Source organism: Hemitrygon akajei, chromosome 1, assembly GCF_048418815.1.
Source record: "Hemitrygon akajei chromosome 1, sHemAka1.3, whole genome shotgun sequence".
NCBI lineage: Eukaryota > Metazoa > Chordata > Chondrichthyes > Myliobatiformes > Dasyatidae > Hemitrygon > Hemitrygon akajei.
The window spans coordinates 221,658,345-221,678,202 of record NC_133124.1 but is presented as its reverse complement, the minus strand read 5'-3'; the positions used below and the strand labels follow the sequence as shown (position 1 = coordinate 221,678,202).

Below are 19,858 nucleotides of genomic sequence, written 5' to 3'. Positions count from 1 at the left end.
AGGAATGGGAAAGATGTAGTAACACTTATAGGGGTGTATTATAGACCACCTAATGGGGAGCGAGAATTGGAGGAGCAAATTTGCAAGGAGGTAGCAGATATTAAGATACAAGATATTAAGAGGAATAGACAGAGTGGACAGCCAGTGCCTCTTCCCCAGGGCACCACTGCTCAGTACAAGAGGACAAGGCTTTAAGGTAAGGGGAGGGAAGTTCAAGGGGGATATTAGAGGAAGGTATTTCACTCAGAGAGTGGTTGGTGCGTGGAATGCACTGCCTGAGTCAGTGGTGGAGGCAGATACACTAGTGAAGTTTAAGAGACTACTAGACAGGTATATGAAGGAATTTAAGGTGGGGGGGGGGTTATATGGGAGGCAGGGTTTGAGGGTCGGCACAACATTGTGGGCCAAAGGGCCTGTAATGTGCTGTACTATTCTATGTTCCATATTTGTAGTAAGCACAGGGTTGTGATTGTGGGAGATTTTAATTTTCCACACATAGACTAGGAAGCCCATTCTGTAAAAGGGCTGGATGGTTTGGAGTTTGTAAAATGTATGCAGGATAGTTTTTTGCAGCAATACATAGAGGTACCAACTAGAGAAGGGGCAGTGTTGGATCTTCTGTTAGGGAATTAAATAGGTCAGGTGATGGACGTATGTGTTGGGGAGCACTTCGGGTCCAGTGATCACAATGCCATTAGTTTCAATATAATTATGGAGAAAGATAGGACTGGACCCAAGGTTGAGATTTTTGATTGGAGAAAGGCTAACTTTGAGGAGATGCAAAAGGATTTAGGAGGAGTGGATTGGGACAATTTGTTTTATGGGAAGGACGTAATAGAGAAATGGCGGTCATTTAAAGGTGAAATTTTGAGGGTACAGAATCTTTATGTTCCTGCTATTGAAAGGAAAGGTTAAAAGTTTGAGAGAGCCATGGTTTTCAAGGGATTTTGGAAACTTGGTTAGGAAAAAGAGATCTAAAATAAATATAGGCAGCATGGAGTAAATGAGGTGCTCAGGAATATAAAGAATGTAAGAAGAATCTTAAGAAAGAAATTAGAAAAGCTAAAAGAAGATACGAGGTTGCTTTGGCAAGTAAGGTGAAAATAAATCCAAAGGGTTTTTACTGTCATATTAATAGCAAAAGGATAGTGAGGGATAAAATTGGTCCTTTAGAGAATCAGAGTGGACAGCTATGTGTGGAGCCGCAAGAGATGGGGGAGATTTTGAACAATTTCTTTTCTTCAGTATTCTTAAGGAGAAGTATATTGAATTGTGTGAGGTAAGGGTAACAAGTAGGGAAGTTATGGAAATTATGACGATTAAAGAGGAGGAAGTACTGACGCTTTCAAGGAATATAAAAGTGGATAAATTTCAGGATCCTGACAGGATATTCCCTAGGACCTTGAGGGAAGTTAGTGTAGAAATAGCAGGGGCTCTGACAGAAATATTTCAAATGTCATTAGAAACGGGGATGGTGCCGGAGGATTGGCGTATTGCTCATGTGGTTCCATTGTTTAAAAAGGGTTCTGAGACTAAACCTAGCAATTATAGGCCTGTCAGTTTGACATCAGTGGTGGGTAAATTAATGGAAAGTATTCTTAGAGATAGTATATATAATTATCTGGATAGACAGGGTCTGATTAGGAACAGTCAACATGGATTTGTGTGTGGAAGGTCATGTTTGACAAATCTTACTGAATTTTTTGAAGAGATTACGAAGAAAGTTGACGAGAGTAAAGCAGTGGATGTTGTCTATATGAACTTCAGTAAGCCTTTGACAAGGTTCCGCACGGAAGGTTAGTTAAGAAGGTTCAATCGTTAGGTATTAATATTGAAGTAGTAAAATGGATTCAACAGTGGCTGAATGGGAGATGCCAGAGATATGGTGGATAACAGTTAGTGGTGGATAACTGTTTGTCAAGTTGGAGGCCGGTGACTAGTGGTGTGTCTCAGGGATCTGTACTGGGTCCAATGTTGTTTGTCATATACATTAATGATCTGGATGATGGGGTGGTAAATTGGATTAGTAAGTATGCAGATGATACTAAAGTAGGTGGCGTTGTGGATAATGAAGTAGGTTTTCAAAGTTTGCAGAGAGATTTAGGCCAGTTAGAAGAGTGGGCTGAGCAATTGCAGATGGAGTTTAATGCTGATAAGAGTGAGGTGCTACATTTTGGTAGGAATAATCCAAATAGGATATACATGGTAGGGCACTGAAGAATGCAGTAGAACAGAGTGATCTAGGAATAATGGTGCATAGTTCCCTGAAGGTGGAATTTCATGTGGATAGGGTGGTTAAGAAAGCTTTTGGTATGTTGGCCTTTATAAATCAGAGCATTGAGTATAGGAGTTGGGCTGTAATGTTAAAATTGTACAAGGCATTGGTAAGGCCAAATTTGGAATATTGTGTACAGTTCTGGTCACCGAGTTATAGGAAAGATGTCAACAAAATAGAGAGAGTACAGAGAAGATTTACTAGAATGTTACCTGGGTTTCAGCACCTAAGTTACAGGGAAAGATTGAACAAGTTAGGTCTTTATTCTTTGGAGCGTAGAAGGTTGAGGGGGGACTTGATAGAGATATTTAAAATTATGAGGGGGATAGATAGAGTTGACGTGGATAGGCTTTTTCCATTGCGAGTGGGGAGATTCAAACAAGAGTACATGAGTTGAGACTTAGGGGGCAAAAGTTTAAGAGTAACATGAGGGGGAATTTCTTTACTCAGAGAGTGGTAGCTGTGTGGAATGAGCTTCCAGTAGAAGTGGTAGAGGCAGGTTCGGTATTGTCATTTAAAGCAAAATTGGATAGGTATATGGACAGGAAAGGAATGGAGAGTTATGGGCTGAGTGCGGGTCAGTGGGATTAGGTGAGAGTAAGCATTCGGCACGGACTAGAAGGGCTGAGATGGCCTGTTTCCGTGCTGTAATTGTTATATGGTTAGGTGGAGGGTCAGGTAGTGCTGAGGAAGCAGGGTGCCTGCAGAACAACTTACACAGATTATAAGAACAGGCAAAGAAGTGACAGATGGAATAGTGTCGGGAAGTGTATGTTCATGCCCTTTTGTAGAAGTAATAAAAGCATAGACTAAAATCAAAGGACAGAGTACATTCCCCCCCCCCATATACATGGAGAAGTAGTAGAAAGTGTGGAAAACCTGAAGTTCCTTGGAATTATGTTGTCAAAACAGCTGAGATGGACCACCAACACCTAGCTGCTTGTAAATAAGGCACAACAAAGACTCTTCTTCCTCAGAAAGCTGAAACAGGCCAAACTCCCACAAAAGCTGTTGCTTAACTTCTACAGAAGCACAATTCAAACCATCCTGACCAACAGCGCCAGTGTGGTATGCTAGCTGCATAGCGACAAGACCTGCATCGCGTGGTGAAGGCGGCCCAGCGAATTGTCAGGATGGAGCTCCCTGGATTGGACACCTTCTATTCCAGCAGACTCAGGAGAAAAGTAATCAGCATAACCAGAAACCTCACACCCAGCCACTCCCTGTTTGACCCGCTGCCATCCAGCAAAAGGTTCACGACACTAAAAGCCAGAACAAATAGACTGAGGAACAGCTTCTACCCCAGAGCTGTGGCCGCCATCACACCACCTCCACAGAACAGTGACTGAAACTGTGAACACACACAAGGACTCAAATACTTGAACTAACAGCACTTTGTGCATAGCTGTGATATTCTGGTGCTGCTGCAACTTAATTTCTGCTACTTATCTATTTAATACTGTTTTTCTATTATGGTCTTATTTTTATCTACGGCTTTGTTTGATTGCCTCAGAGGAAGCCAAACAGAGTTTCATTGTACCTATGTATAATGACAATAATGATCATTCAATTCAATTCAATATACTCTAAACCAGGAGCAAATTCTTTAAAAATCAGGGGTGCAAAGGGACTTGGGAGTCCTTGTGTAGGGTTCCCTAAGCTTGCAGGTTGAGACAGCAGTAAGGAAGGCAAGGACTGGAATACAAAAGCAAAGATGTAATAAGCACTGGTCAGACTACACTTGGATTATTGTGAGCAGTTATGGGCTCTCTATCAAAGAAAAGATATGCTGGCATTGGAGAGGGTCCAGAGGAGGATCACAAGAATGATCCAAGAATGAAAAGTTTAAATTATGAAGAGGATTTGATGGCTCAGGGCCTGCACTCGCTGGAATTTAAATGAATGTGACAGGGGGAGGGGGGGAATCTCATTGAAGCCTATCAAATATTGAAAAGCCATGGACATGGAGAGGGTTTTCTATCAGATCAGCGGTCACAGCTTCAGAAGAGAGGGTCATCCGATCAGAACAGAAATTAGGAAAAATTTCTTTAGCCAGAGGCTGGTGAATCTGTGGAATTCATTGCCACAGATGGTTGTGGAGACCAAAGTAATTGGGTATATTTAACTCGGAGGTTGATAGGTTTTTGATTAAGCAGGGTGTCAAAGATTATGAGGCGAAGGCAGGAGAATGTGGTGGAGAGGGAAAATAAATCAGCCATGGAACAGACTTAAAGGGCTCAAGGACCTAATTCTGCCGCTATGGTCTTATTTCTGAACAGTCAATGAACCCATGAGCACTGGGGCACTATTTGATTTTTGCACTGTATTTTTGTAACACACAGCAATTCTTATGTCTTACAGCTATCACAAAACAAATTTCACAACATGTCAGTGACATTAAACCTGATTGTGATTCAGCCCCACAACCACCATACATTGGCATGCACAGAATAACTTCAAAGTTAACACAACTGTCATCAATCTAAAAGGTCCAAAAAGATCCAATACTCACATCATTCCCATAGGCATCAGCCGGCAGAGAGAGTGCCTGTGCTGCTGACATCAATTCAGCACCGCCCTGGAAAGGGTACAGAAAAACAAGCAGTGGTCAGGTTGTGGCAGTGAGAAGGAGCACATAGCTGTCAAATTGTCAACAAAAAGAAACAGGCAGCAATCAAGATGTGTCAGGCAGAAAGAACAGGCATGTCAGATTATCAGCAAGAAGGAACAGGCAGCCGTCAAACAATGTCAGCAAGGAACAGGCCGCTGTCAGATTGTGTCAGCAAGGAACAGGCAGCGGTCAGGTTGTATCAACAAGGAACAGGCAGCGGTCAGGTTGTATCAACAAGGAACAGGCAGCGGTCAGGTTGTATCAACAAGGAACAGGCAGCGGTCAGGTTGTATCAACAAGGAACAGGCAGCTGTCAGATTGAATCAGCAAGGAACTGGCAGCGGTCAGGTTGTATCAACAAGGAACAGGCAGCGGTCAGGTTGTATCAGCAAGGAACAGGCAGCGGTCAGGTTGTATCAGCAAGGAACAGGCAGCGGTCAGGTTGTATCAGCAAGGAACTGGCAGCTGTCAGATTGTATCAACAAGGAACAGGCAGCGGTCAGGTTGTATCAACAAGGAACTGGCAGCCGTCAGACTGTGTCAGGAAGGAACAGGCAGTTATCAGACTGTGCCAGTAAAGAACAGCCCACTATTAGATTGTGTCAGCAAGGGAACAAGCAGCTGTCTGCGTGCGTCTGTAAGAAAGAACAGGCAACCGTCAGATTTTGTCAGCAAGTGAATCTTGCAACCCAGCTATAGGAACAACTCGCTAAAGTGCTACACAGGGAAATGATTATGTGTCATCTATAGCGAAGATAGAGTAGAAACAGCTCCAAGAAGACAAATATTGAAACAAGGGAAAGGGAAAAGCAGTCAAGCACTGATTTGAAAGTGTGTGTTACAATACAGAATGGTCAAATCAGTGCCATATCGCACTCACCCTTCTTCCCAACCACACACCCCTCCACCCCGTTCCCTTCCCCCTCCCTCCATTCCCCCCTCCCATCGTCGGGCTTCCGACACTCTCTGGACCCGTGATTTGCCGGGGGAAGGGTTGAATGGGTCGCCCCCCGGTCCCAGTCCACAGTATCTCTCCCCCTTGCCCACCCTGAGCAGGGGCACTCCCTTACCAGTGCTCCAGCCCCGCTGCCGGCCATGCTGCGCCGCACTTCCTGTCCCGGGGTCAGGGGTCAGGTGCGCTAATTTTTTATTTTCCAGGACGGAATTAATTTCTGTTTCGGGTCCCGGTGTTGGGAGTGGAGGGGGAGAGAGAGGTACTTGGAGGTTTGAGGGGGTGAGGGTGGGGGGTGTCCGGGGAGGAGGGGACTTGGGGGTGGGGCGGGGTCAGGGTTCACCGTTCCCGATCCTCGTCTTGTTCCCGTTCCTGGTCCTGGTCCCGGTCCCGACACTTTGTTCCATTCGCCCTGTTGCCGATCGGACGCAGCCGCCACCGCTACCGCTGCCGCTGCCCCCGAAGTCGGGGACGATCCGGAGCCGGAATCAGGCGGCGATATATCTGCATCAGCTCCCGTGGTGCTTCGCCGGTGCCCGGATGTCTCTGTGCCGAGGGTGAAAGAAAGGAGGAGGAGGTTGGCTGGGTGGAAAATACCCTCCGTGGAGGCAGAGAGATACAGGCAGAGGCAGAGGGCGAGGGAAGGAAGGGAGGGAGACAGTAAGGAAGGGTAGGAGAGACGGACAGGAGGAGAAAGGTAGGGACGGGGAGAGGCAGGGGCTGAGAGACAGAGTGAAAGGCACAGGAAGTGGAGAAGGAGAGATAGAAGGGAGACAGGGAGGGGAGAGGGGAGGAAGGACAGACGGGTGGGATTGTAAAGGGAAGGGGATGGATTAAAGGGGGGAGGATTCGTGTGAGGAAGAAAGGGAAGTGAATAAAATATTCAGGAGAGGGGAAGTTAAGTGCTGAGAGCAGGGGAAAGGAAAGGCCTTCAGATTCAGAGGAGGTGGGGAGTGTAATACAGAATCTGACCTCAGGAAGCTCCTCATGTGGGTGACAGATTGACAAGGAGGCGGGGAGGGAGGGGGTAGGGGAGGGTGTTGAAGAGTGTTTTAAAGCAGCATATTTGAGGAGGGGTCAAAGGGCAGCTTAATTAATGAAGGAGAGGGGCTTCCTCTTTCTGTTTGCAAAGAGGAAACTGGGTTTCCCTCGTGCTCTTCCTGTGGCTGTGAATAATGGACGCTGAATCCATTCTACATGACAAGATCGTGGAATATATGGTAAGTTGAAGGTCTGAGACCTGTGTCAGCTTTTGTGATAATGATTGAACTTGTCAACAGAGACGGTCGGAGGGGTGATAAGGGTTCAGGGATTGGAGGAATGATGAAATGCGAATTTAATTTGGAACAGCATTTCTCCCATAGTGACCTCTGGGGAAACCGAAGGCAATGGGGTTGTCGGCTTGGATTGCCAAAGGGTCAGAAGAGTATCGGTGAAAGGTTGTTTGTCAGACAGTGGGGAGGCGTCCGGTGTTGTTTCTCCAGGGGCTGTGCTGATGTTGGGATCACAGCTGCTATTATACATTAATGATCTGGATATCATGTACAATGTGTAATTTCAAAGGTGCAAATGACCAGTCCTCCTCAAATCAAGATTGTTTAATGTAATTTCCAGTACACAAATGTAAAGGGGAGCAAAATTATTGTTTCTCTGGATCAGGCACAGCGCAAACAAACACAAAGGTAAACAACGCAATAATAAAATAAACACAATAAATATAAATACATTACACAGCTTAAATACATTGATTGTACATAAAGTGACGCTCAGCAGAGTCTACATAAATGGTGAGAATGGACGCAGGTACAACGTGCACTGGCAGAATTGGACAGAAGACTGGCAGCTGATGTATTAATGCTGAGAAGTGTGTGACATGATAGCAATGAAGAGGACAAAGACGGGTATGTAATCAGGTTGGGTGTTCATAGGTAGAGAGATAGGAGATAAACAAAGGATGGAATACTAAAGTTTTCTAAGTTGCTGTTTGGGCCCCAGATAGAATCTGCTAACCCGTTCTGGCCCGAGCACTTCCAGAGGGCTGGAGGTTTACTGAATTAGTGCCAGCGCTGAGTTTTTCATTACATACAGTCAAAAGAAGTGGCGGGAGGGGAGGGGAACAAAGTGATAGGTGGGTGGGAAAGGTAAAGGCTTGGAGAAGAAGCAATCTGATAGAGGAGAGTTGACCACGGGAGAGACGGAAGGAGGAGAGAAACCAAGGGGGGGGGGGGGGGGGTTGATAGGCAGGTGAAGAGAAGAGGTAAGAGGCCAGACAGGGGAATAGAAGAAAAGGGGAGGAGAGGAAAAGAAATGATCAGAAAGAGAAATCAATATTCATGCCATCAGAGACTGAATATGAGGTGTTGCTGCTCCATCGTGAGACGTTATTTTATGGAACAGCTCTGCACAGCAACAGGCCCTTCAGCCCAGAATGTTGTACGAAAGTAATTAAACCAGCAATTAATCTAACTAAAGTAATCCCTCCTCCTGGCACAATGCCTATCCCAATCCCTCCATTCTCTGCACATTCACATGCCTATCTCAGAGCCTCTTCAACCCCTCTATCATATCCGACCCCAGCAACCATGCGTTCCAAACACCTGTTATAATAAACTTGCACTGCACACCTCCTTTAAACGCCCTTTCTCAGCTTAAATGCATGTCCTCTGGTTTAGACATTTTGGATGGGGGGGGGGGGGAGTTAATGATATCATCTCTCTAGTCTACTCTATCCTTCTCGTAATATTGAATATTTCTATCCGGTCTCCCCTCAGCCTCCACCGCTGCAGAGAAAACAACCCTAGTCTCTCCAGCCTCTTAAAGCTCGTGACCTCTAATCGAGGTGGCATTCTGGTGAACCTTTTCGACAGCACACCCACAAACTGCTGGAGGAACTCAGCAGGTCAGGCAGTATCTATTAATGAGCCAGTGTTTCAGACCAAGACCATTCATTCAAAGTTCAAAGTAAACTTATTATCAAAATACATATGTCACTGTATACGACCCTGAGATAATTATTCTTGTGGCATACTTAATAAATCTATAGAATAATAACCATAACAGAATCAATGAAAGATTGCCCAACTAGGGCGTTCAACCATTGTGCAGGAGACAAGACACTCTGCAAACATAAAAGGAAGAAATAAACAATAAATATTGAGAACATGAGGTGGAGAATCCTTCAATGCGAGTCCATAGGTTGTGGTTCAGTGATGGAGCGAGTGAAGTTATCCCCTCTGGTTCAAGAGCCTGATGGCTGAGGGGTAATAACTGTTCCTGAACTTGGTGGTGTGAGTCTCAAGGCCCCTGTACCTTCTTCCTGATGGCAACAGTAACAAGAGAGCATGTCCTGATGATGGATGCTGCTTTCCTGCAACAGCATTTCATGAGATGTGCTGGGGATATATTCTGCACCCTTTCCAAAGGCTCTCCCCTCAGCAGCCCAAATCATGCTTACCCGTCCTGATGTCGGGTAAGGGCAAGGACACTACCTGGGACGAGGAGTCCGCTGCCGCTTTCGTTAACACCAAAGACATAAAGTACATATCCTTCCTGTAATGGGGCGAACAGAACGAAACAAAATACTCCAGATGCGGTCTAACCAGAGTTTTATCGAGCTGCAGCATAACTTCCCAACACTTGAACTCAGTGGCCTTGACTAACATTGTAGATGAATGTGAGGGTGATGATAGGTAGCTTATACAGGAATAAACAATCGATGTTTTGGGCCTAGACAGCCAGAATAAGAATTTGGTGGGAGGAGGAGTACAAGCTGGCAGATGGTAAGATGGCAACAGTAAAAAGAGAACATTTTCTAGGTGGTGGGGGACGCTGCTTTCCTGCTTCTGTATTTTATGTAGATGTGCAAGGTGGGTTTGTGGGGAGGGGTTGAAGTGAGAAGTGAAAGAGGCAAAGGACTGAAGAAGAAGGATTCTGCTAGGAGAGGAGAGTGGACCAAGGGAGAACGGGAGGAATGAGGGGAACCATAGGGAGGTGATGAGAAGAGAAGGGAGCCAGAAAGGAGAAGAGGAAAATAGAGAAGGGGGAGGGTGTAGAAATTACTGGGAGATGGAGAAATTGATGCTCATGCCATCAGATCAGAGGTTGGAGAACTGTGAGGTGTAGCTCCTCCAGTTCCCTAAGGATGGGGGGGAGTGCAGGTTGGCAAAGGAAGGGGACGTTAGGGTGATGTAGGTACTGAGAGACACGGACACTGACTGAGTCAGTAAGGGAGAAGTGGTGTTTTGTGAAGGGCAGGAATTATCTTGTGAATTATTTATACACCTGAATGCAATGGGCTTAGCCCTTTAGAAATTGGGTCCAGGTGGTAACAGTGAGCATTTGTGTGTCAAAGTCATCTCGCCCTGGGGAAAATGTCTCTGGTTGTCCATTCTATCTATGCCTTTTATTGTCTTATACACCTCTATCGTCACCCCTCATCCTCCTTCATTTCAAAGAGAAAAGCCGCAGCTCTTTCAACCTGTCCTCATAAGACATGCTCTCCAAAGCAGGCAGCTTTTCATTGGCCTGGCAACTTTGTTTTCTGTGGGTACTCGCTGTGGTTTTTAATCAGATGTGGGAATATTTGATGTGCACTTGTATCACCGTTGCTGCTGATAACAGGTCGCCTGCGGTCCCTCAAGGAGCAAAGGAATTCCATAGTTTGGTACTCTGTGGCTGTGGTACCCATGTCATTGAGTATATTTAAAGCGGAGGCTGAGGTTCATGATTAGTCAGGGCATCAAAGGATACGGGGAGAAGTCTGGAGAATGGGGTTGGGAGGGGTAATAAATCAGCCGTGATGGAATGATGGAGCAGACTCGATGGGCCAAATGGCCTGATTCTGCTCCTGTGTCGTATGGTCACAAAATGAGGCGGCCTTGTTGAAAATATTTGGAGTTCATTCTTTTGTGAGAATTGCAATTAATCCTAAAATAAGAAATTTGTCTCTCTTCATTCACACAAGTGACGAGATTGTTCACTCCACAAACTCTGCCCTTGAACTTACACAGGGATTTGTTTCTGTCTCTGCAGCCAGGTTCCGTTCAGAGCATGTAATCTTGGTGACATCACTTATTGCTATAAATCAGTCTGTTTTACCTTCAACAACATTTATGTAGAGTCTTCAACCTGGTAAAAACATCTCGGGAGCAGTAACAAACCAAGGAAATGAAAGAAAATAAAGCATTCACAAGGGTGCTGAGTTCACAGGACCTGAGTTATAGGGAAAGGTTGAATAGGTTAGGACTTTTTTCCACTGGAGGTTGGGTGAAACTAGAACCAGAGGTCATAGGTTAAGAGTGAAAAGTGAAATATTTAAGGGAACGTGAGGGGGAACTTCATCACTCGGGGTGGTGAGAGTGTGGAATGAGTTGCCAGTGGTAATGGAGGATGAGGGTTCAACTTCAACATTTAGGAGAAATTTGAATAAGTGCATGAATGGGAGAAGTATGGAGGACAATTCCAGGTGTGGGTCAATGGATTAGTTAGAATATCAGTTCTGCATGGACTAGATGGACCGAAGGGCCTGAATGTGTTGTAGTGCTCTACAACCCTAAAATGTTGATGTCCATTCAGAGAAGCAGGTGAACAAAAGCATTTGGTAGGTTAGATGAACAAGAGTTTAGTCAGAGTGAGAGAGAGGTTTCAGCTGTTATTTGAAGAGGTGAGAGCGTTGGAGAGTATTTGGAAGGGATAGCGCAGTGTCTGGGTGGCTCAACAGTGGATTGTGTGCAGGAGACACTTGTGCATGTAGGGCTGGGAGAGCCGAAAGAGATTCCACAGACTTTCCTGAAAATGAGGATAAAAAGTGACGTGAACTTTAGGGAGAGTAGTGAGCTGGTGATATGGATGGCGATTGAACGAGGCACACACTGTGGGGATTTGGCTATCTCAAGTCTACTGGGTCAGTGTGCTCCCTCTCCCTGATGGATGGCCTGTACTTTACTGGCTCATGCACAAGTCCACTCAGTGTATAGTATTGTGCATGCTGGTGCTGTGTGGTCATTGAGAAACCCCTTTCTAACCTCTGTTCACAAGCTACATCATTGTTATTAGGAAAATAAAAACAGGAAATTAGGTCGAGTTTGGAGTAGATTAAAAGATCGGCACAACATTTTGGACTGAAGGGCCTATATTGTGCTGTAATGTTCTATGTTTCAAACACAGTGAGGTGACTCTGTTTTCCTTCCCACAGAGGCAGCCTGGCCTGCTAAGATTTTCCAACAGTTTCAGCTCTTTATTTTTAGATTTGCAGCACCTGCGTTTTTTTTAAATATTTCTGTTGCAGGCGAAGTGTGAGATGTGGCACTGGGGACCACAGCCATGAGTCACCGTGAGCTCTGCTCCAGAGCAGAGATTACAAATCAGCTTTATTTGTCACACATACATTGAAACATGCAGTGTAATGTCAAATCAGCAAAGATTGTGCTGGGCAGCGTGCAAGTGTCACCATGTTTCCAGTACCAACACAACATGCCCACAACTTACTAACCCTGACCACATCTTTGGAATGTGGGAGGAACCTAGAGGAAACCCACAAGGTCACGGAGAGAACAGTGGGAATTGAACCCTATTCAGAGATGGCTGGTGCTGTAATAGTCTTACACTATTGTGTCACCCTGTGATTACTGTACAAGCTCATGATTTGGCCTGACGCTTACAGGAAGCACTGAAGGAGTTCTGAATATTTCCATTCACGGTCCTGATGCGTAATCGTAAAACATCCCATGATGGCTTCTTCCACATTGGTATCTTTCCTGCTGTCCGGGCACCAAACGTAGTCAACCCTCCGTTGATTAAGGTCAACCATGGATGTTGCATCCTAGCTGTCTAGCCAAGGCAGACTGACATGGAGAGCAAGCTGTTTCCCAGGCTGCAGACTTCCCTTCTGCACACAGCTGATGAATCCAAACAAACGGCAAAGACTGATACAGTTTGGTACCAGGAGCATTGCAAGAGATGCCAGTCAGCATCAAACTCAACATGGGACTACTTTAGGGACTCCAGCTCCAACCAGATTTTTCCTCAGGGCTTACTCCAAAAGCCTTTGCCATGAGTGGGTATAGCCGCAAGGCAGCGGAGGTTTGAGATCAGAGTTTTCATTCTCTTAGGCAAGCTGTCAACCACAGCTGACATCCCGATCTGCCTGATAACTGGCCTTAAGGCACCAGTAACCCACCTTTGCCCTGGCGCCTGAGAGTAGAAACGGTTCTGCCAGGCTTAATAGCTAAACCACACATGAAGACCAGGAGCTGGACTTGGTTGCCAGAGGATATTTGAGATGTACATCATTGGGAAGATTTAATAGGTAGCAAGAGCTTATCCCCAGTATCTTTTCCTGGCTATGACAACCTTAAAGAACCAAGCTTATTCCTTAATCAACATTGGGGAAGTGATGGTCAGCCAGTGGCAATTAGAATCACAGAATGCTACAGCACAGAAACAGCCCCGGCCTCTGCAGCACACCACTAGACATAGGACTCCATTCAGAGAGGTAACCCATGTACTACCACTCTCTGGCTTCTCCCATGAAGTCAATGTCTGATCCAATTTACTACCTCATCTTGAATGCCAAGCGTCTGAACCTTCTTGACCATCTCCCGTGCAAGACCTTGTCAAGGGCCTTGCTAAAGTCTATGTAGACAATATCCACTGCCTTGCCTTCATCAACATTCCTGGTAACTTTGTCGAAGAACTCTATAAAATTGGTTAAACACAACCTGTCACTCTCAAAGTCGTGTTCTGTATCCCTAATCAGTTCAGTTTTTAGTTCGAGGAATTTTGCTGTGACCAGTTTGCCTGTGATGGACATTTGAGAAGTGTTGTGGGAGGTGCCGTAGAAATTCTGGTCTTTTCCAAGCAGATCACACTAAACATTCTTTTGATACTTGCCCAGTAGAAACTCCAGCGTGACTGTACTTCCACTTCTCACACCTACTGAAACCTATGCTTTCTGGCAGAGACCCAACAAGTTCTCATGAGTTGGACTTCACCCTGAATTTCCCAGTTTGCTTTAAAGGATCTGGTTGATTGCAGGGTTTGTTTTCTTTCAAACTATTTCTGCCACTCATTTTGGTTTTGGCAAATATCCACCTCAGGGTGTATCTCTACTCTGACAGCACTACGTTGCAGCAGCATTGTGGTTGGCTGCACCATTGGGGAGGCAGGAGACTGCAGATGCTGGAATCTGGGGCAACTCATAAGATGCTGAAGGAACGCAGTGAGTCAGGCTGCCTCTGTGGATGAAGGGTCGCAACCCAAAGCAGTGACTGGCCAGTTCCCTCCATTGGTGCAAAGTTCCGGCAGCATCTTGTGTGTTGATTCTGAAATGGTGCTTGGGAAAAGATTTTCTAAAATAACAAAGCTGAGTTTGTGGTCCTGTGCAGAGGGAGGTCTTGGTCAGATAGGGAAATGGACGAAGGAGTGGCAAATGGGCTGCAATACAGATAAATGTAAGATGATGTCAGAGCAGCACAGGACTTGTATTATGAATGGTGGGACACCAACCCAGGGTCCACTGACCCCTTGCTTATGACATTACTCCATGACACAAGAAATGTTGGGAACCCCTGGGCTAGGGAGTGCAACAAAACAGAAGCACTTAGGAGTAAAAGTCTATTGTCAACAAAGGCAGTGTCACAGGTAGACAGGGTGGTGAGAAAGGCAGTTAGTGTCTTTTTACACTACTTACTGAATTTAAATGTTTAAATATAGTTATACTTATTATAATTCACAGATTTTATTATAATGTATTGCATTGTACTGCTGCCACTTCACGACAAATGCTGGTGATATTAAACCTGATTCTGATTAGCCAGGTCATTGAATTTGGGATTTGGGACATTGTGTCACAGGGGCGTAAGTCATTGGTGAGGCCGTGCTTGCTGTACTGTGTATGGTTTTGATCTCCCTGTTATAGCAAAGTGCTTAATCTGGAAAGAATGCAGGAAACATTCATGAGGATGTTGCCAGGACTGGAGGGCCTGTGTCATAGGGAGAGCTTGAGCATGCTAGGTCTTTATTCCTTGGGGCGTAGGAGACCAAGGAGTAACCGTATAGAAATGTCTAACATTATGAAAGGCACATATGAAGTGGGCAGTAACATTCTTTTCTACAAGGTAGGTTAGTCAGAGACCATAAATTTAGAATGAGAGGAAAGATTTGCAAGGGACATAGATCAAAGAAATCTACAGCACATTACAGGCCTTTTGGCCCACAATGTTGTGCCAACCATGTAACCTTCTTTAGAAGCTGCCTAGAATTTCCCTACCGCATAGCCCTCTATTTTACTAAGCTCCATGTACCTATCTAAGAGTCTCTTAAAAGAACCTCTTGTATCCGCCTCTATCACTGCCACCGACAGTGCATTCCACACACCCACCACTCTCTGTGTGAAAAACTTAGCCCTGACATCCCCTCTATGCCTGCTTCCAAGCACCCTTAAAGCTATGCCCCCTCGTGTTAGCCATTTCAGCCCTGGGAAAAAGCCTCTGGCTATCCACACGATCAGTGCCTGAGGGGCAGCATTTTCACAGAGAGGGTGATCAGTACATGGAACGAGCTGCCAGAGGATGTGATTGATGCAGGTACACTATCTTTTAAGAAGCATTTGGGCAGGTATATGAAGGGTCGAAGCTTGGAGGGATATGGGCTGAACGCAGGGTAGGCATAGACTGGGTGGGCCGAGGGTCTGTATTGCTGTATAACTCATACATGTGTGCACAGGTACAATGAAAAGACACATCACATTCACCAAGTCCATTTTAGTGTATCGCACCCTTAGTGTTCCTGCACTGGGGCAGTGATTAGGGTCATGCCAGTTGATTCAAAAACCAGATAGCTGAGGGGAAGCAGCTGTTCATGAATCTAGTGGTGTGATAGCTGCAGGAAGGTGTAGGCCTTTCGGCCCATTGAGTCTGCTCTGCCATTCCATCATGGCTGATTTATTATCTCTCTCAACCCCATTCTCCTACCTTCTCACCGTAACCTATGATGCCTGACTAATCAAGAACCTATCAACCTCCACTTTAAATTTACCCAATGACTTAACCTACACAGTCATCTATGGCAATTAATTCTACAGATTCACTACCCCCTGGCTAAAGAAATTCTTCATCTGTTCTAAAGGGATATCCTTCTACTGAAAGCACGTCCCCTGGTCCTAGACTTTCCCACTATAGGAATCATCCTCCATTCTTCTAAACCTCGGCGAGTACAGGACCAGAGCCATCAAATGCTCCTCATTTGTTAGCCCTTTCATTCCCAGGATCATTCTTGTGAACATCCTCTGGACCTTCTCCAATGCCAGCAAATCTTTTATTAGCTACAGAGCCAAAAGCAGCTCTCAGTACTCCACATGAAGTCTGACCGGTGCTTTATAAAGCTTCAGCATTACATCCTTGCTTTTATATTCTAGTCTGCTGGAGATGAATGCTAACATTGCATTTGCCTTCCTCACCACCAACTCAGTCTGCAGAATTTAGTGTTAGTATTCTGTTATGCAGTTAGATCAGCTAAATGTACGATGTGGTAGCAAGGAGGTTTACAGTATCAGCGATTGGAGTTTAATTCCCGCCACTGTCTGTTAGGAGTGTGTACGGTCTTTTTCTGGCCACCTACCTACAGGAAAGATATCAAGAAGATTGAAAAAGTACAGAGAAAATTTACAAGGATGCCAAGACTTGAGGCTCTGAGCTTAGGGAAAGGTTAGGGCTTTATTTCCTGGAGCATAGGAGACTGAAAGGAGATTTGGCATATAAAATCATGAGGCGTATAGATAGGGTAAATCCAAGCAGGCATTTTCCTCTGTGGTTGGGTGAGACTAGAACTAGAGGTCATGGGTTAAGGGTGAAAGGTGAAATGTTTAAGGGCAACGAAGGGGAACAACTTCACTCTCTGGAGTGAGCTATCAGGGAAAGTGAGTTTGATTTCAACATTTGTGAGAAGTTTGGATAGGTACATGGATGGAGGATAGGGTCCAGGTGCAGGTAGATGAGATTGAGTAGAGTAACGGTTTGGCACAGACTAGATTGGTCAAGGGGCCTCTTTCTGTGCTTGTGGTGCTCTATGACTCTAAAGGTGAGCAATAGTGGGATCTGATGTGAAACATTTGACAGTCCAGAGGAAAGTAAAAGACGCAGAGGTGATCTGCTGATGAGGCTGCTCATCCTTGCTGGGACAATTGGGTAGGGCACTCCTCTCTCCTGGTGCTTACCATGGTCACTAAGTGATCAGCCATGTGTTGGTGAGAAGGTGGCATTTCCACGGAGATGATGAAGAACATTCCTGAACATTCTCTATCCCTGACTCGGGGGAGAGTACATTGTGGGAGTCTGGTACCGGATGTGATCCTCCAGCTGTTTCTGAGTGACGCTTATTGGCTTGTGTGGGTAATAGATTTGAAAAGAATGGGCTGGTGAAGTGTCTCTAGTGCTTGGGCACTTTCTGTTTGTCCTCTGTCTCGGAAACGTGCAGGCGGGCAGAGAGTACTACTGCTCAGAAGGCCATGTGCTGTTGACCGATGGCAGGGTCTGGATTCTTGCCGGACCTGGCACCTCATCACAACTTTCCTAGTCTAGGGGTGGTTACTTGAACATTATAGAACAGGGACATACAAACTAATGTGATTCACAATTCTTTCTCCACAAGGGGAGAACATCTGACTGGGGCACTTTGACCAGTAATATTGAATTGAGCTGAAATGAAATTAAAGTACTCCTTTACCTATCACTTCACAGCTTCGCAATTCCTCCCCCTTCCTTCTCACCTGGTCCCACCTATCACCTGCCAGCTTCTCACTTCATCCCCCCCCTTCACCAACCCACCAACCTTCCACCTCACCTGGTCTCACCTTTGAGCTGCAAACTTGTACCCCTTCACTCCCCCACCTTCTTATTCCGGCTTCTTCCCCCTTCCTTTCCAGTCCTGATGAGGGTCTCTGCCCGAAGCATTAACTGTTTATTCCCCTCTATAGATGCTGCTTGACCTGTTGAGTTTATCTAGTATTTTGTGTGTAGCTCTGGATTTCCAGCACCTGCAGAATCCCCAGTGTTTAATAGTTGGAATGTGATGGTTTTGTAGTTAGAAGGTTTTGTGTCAGATGCTCTACACCTGTAAGTTTTTCATTGCACTTGTGCATACATAAGAAACTGGAGCAGGAGTCGGCCACCTACCCGTCGAGCCTGCTCCACCATTCAGGCTGATCTGGCCATGATCTTGCTGTACTTGTGCACGTGCGATAAGCTCCACTTTGACATTGTGCACTACTGACATGTATTCTCCTTACTGTTTGTGTCTCATAGACTCCATCCATTCTGCCTGTCTCTTCACTCCCCTGTCTCTGATGCCCAGCGGTGTTTGGCTGCACCTTGAGAATCTCCCAGTGCTGATCCTCTGTGTTTTTCTGTGCTCTTTTTCTCTTCTGCTCCTCAGAATGCGTCCGGACACGATGAGCTTAATGAGGCCGAGCCCCCTAAGAAACTTGTATTGGAAAAGAACTCCTTTAACCAGGTGACGATTCTAGTCTACTTTCCGGGAAATCCTCCAGCCCAGTCACAGAAAGGAAGCAAAGCATGTCTTACATTTAGGAATTCCATCACCCATCCAGGATGGAAGAGCCCACTTAAACGCTTTGTTCAAACAAACATGGGTTATTTTCCACTGAGATAGGGTGAGACTAGATCTAGAGATCATGGGTTAAAGGTGAAAGGTGACATGTTTAAAGGGAACTAAGGGGAAGTTTCGTCACTCAGGGTAGAACGGGCTGCCGTTGGAAGTGGTGGATGTGGATTCAATTGCAACGTTTAAGAGAAGCTGGATAGATACATGGATGGGAGAGGTATGGCGGGCTATGGTCCAGGTGTAGATTGATTTTACGAGGCAGTAAAGAGTGGATGGGCTGAAGGGCTTGTTTCTGTGCTGCAATTCTCTATGACTGGATCTTCTGGCATTATGCACGCTGGTTTAGACAGTGTCTCACCCAAAAGCAACAACTCGTCCTCCAGTGACACTCAGATCAGTTTCCCAAAAAAAACATTAGTTTTACATGAGAGAGATTTCAAAATGCATACCTTAGGGTACCATCTCCAGAAGGTGTTGAACGCCAGATTGCTGTCTCATATTGGTGAGGACGCTGAAATAATTGTTGTGCAGGCTATCTATCTTCATGAATAATGTCATAACTGGTCCCCAACATTAAACAATGTTTTTCATTGCCAAGGCAACATCAAGCTCCAGGGGAAGTTTAATTGTCTTTCAACCAATCATGAATACAGCCAAATGAAACACTGTTACTCCAGGACCAAGGAACAAAACACAGTACCAGCAGTCACACACGGCACAATGCATGTAGCACATGTAAGGTAGCAGTAAACATCTAGCCCGAATCCCTGAACACCACGTGTGTGGAGGAATTTAAGGTGGGGGGTTATATGGGAAGCAGGGTTTAAGGGTCGGCACAACATTGTGGGCAGAAGGGCCTATACTGTACTGTACTGTTCTACGTCTGTAGAGTGACGATGCATGCAAAGTTGTTGGCGAGAAAAGCCTATAGTGGTCCGATCATGACGCCCTTAAAAAGAAGTGCAGCCACAAACAAATGCAATCCAGCTTGTCTTCCTCCGAGTGAACTCAGGAAGCCAGGAATGACGGGAGGTCCCATTCTGTTGTCTGGTTGTGCTGCTTTGTGGGTGACTGAACTGCAGAGCAGCTGATTTCTTCTGACCACATTGAACACCAACACCACCAGCACAATTTTCCTATTGTGCCCTGGCATTAAGAACTGCCTTTCATAGCTGCCCTCCGACAGTTAGCTCCTCCAACAAGCACACAGCCTCTCACTCCCACCAACAATCTGTCACAGTGATGCCTCCTGTCCAGTGAAGACTTGCGTTAATTCGTGAAATAATGAGAAGATCGTTGCAAAGATGATGAGAGGCATTCATCGTGTGGATAGCCAGAGGCTTTTTTCCAGGGCTGAAATGGCTAACATGAGGGGGCACAGATTTAAGGTGCTTGGAAATGG

At 45.6% G+C, this 19,858-nt stretch overlaps 2 protein-coding genes across 4 annotated transcripts in view; one reads left to right on the top strand and one right to left on the bottom strand.

Annotated features, from left to right (window-relative positions):
* pbdc1 (polysaccharide biosynthesis domain containing 1) overlaps positions 1–6,485 on the bottom strand; it is a 29,737-nt gene extending 23,252 nt beyond the window's left edge. The window contains exons 1-2 of one of the 2 annotated variants that reach the window (XM_073061990.1): positions 6,182–6,485; positions 4,788–4,853 (exon numbers count right to left, since the gene is read on the bottom strand). In XM_073061990.1, coding sequence (XP_072918091.1) covers positions 4,788–4,838 — 51 coding nt within the window. In that variant the 5' untranslated portion in view covers positions 4,839–4,853; positions 6,182–6,485. Of the gene's footprint in view, positions 1–4,787; positions 4,854–5,956; positions 6,116–6,181 lie in introns of those variants that run through there. The other variant, XM_073061981.1, reaches the window with a different exon arrangement.
* Positions 6,486–6,844: 359 nt separating this feature from the next.
* Positions 6,845–19,858, top strand: part of LOC140736140 (F-box/WD repeat-containing protein 1A) — a 45,031-nt gene continuing 32,017 nt past the window's right edge. The window contains exons 1-2 of one of the 2 annotated variants that reach the window (XM_073061958.1): positions 6,845–7,058; positions 18,268–18,345. In XM_073061958.1, coding sequence (XP_072918059.1) covers positions 7,014–7,058; positions 18,268–18,345 — 123 coding nt within the window. In that variant the 5' untranslated portion in view covers positions 6,845–7,013. The remainder of the gene's footprint in view (positions 7,059–18,267; positions 18,346–19,858) is intronic. The other variant, XM_073061967.1, reaches the window with a different exon arrangement.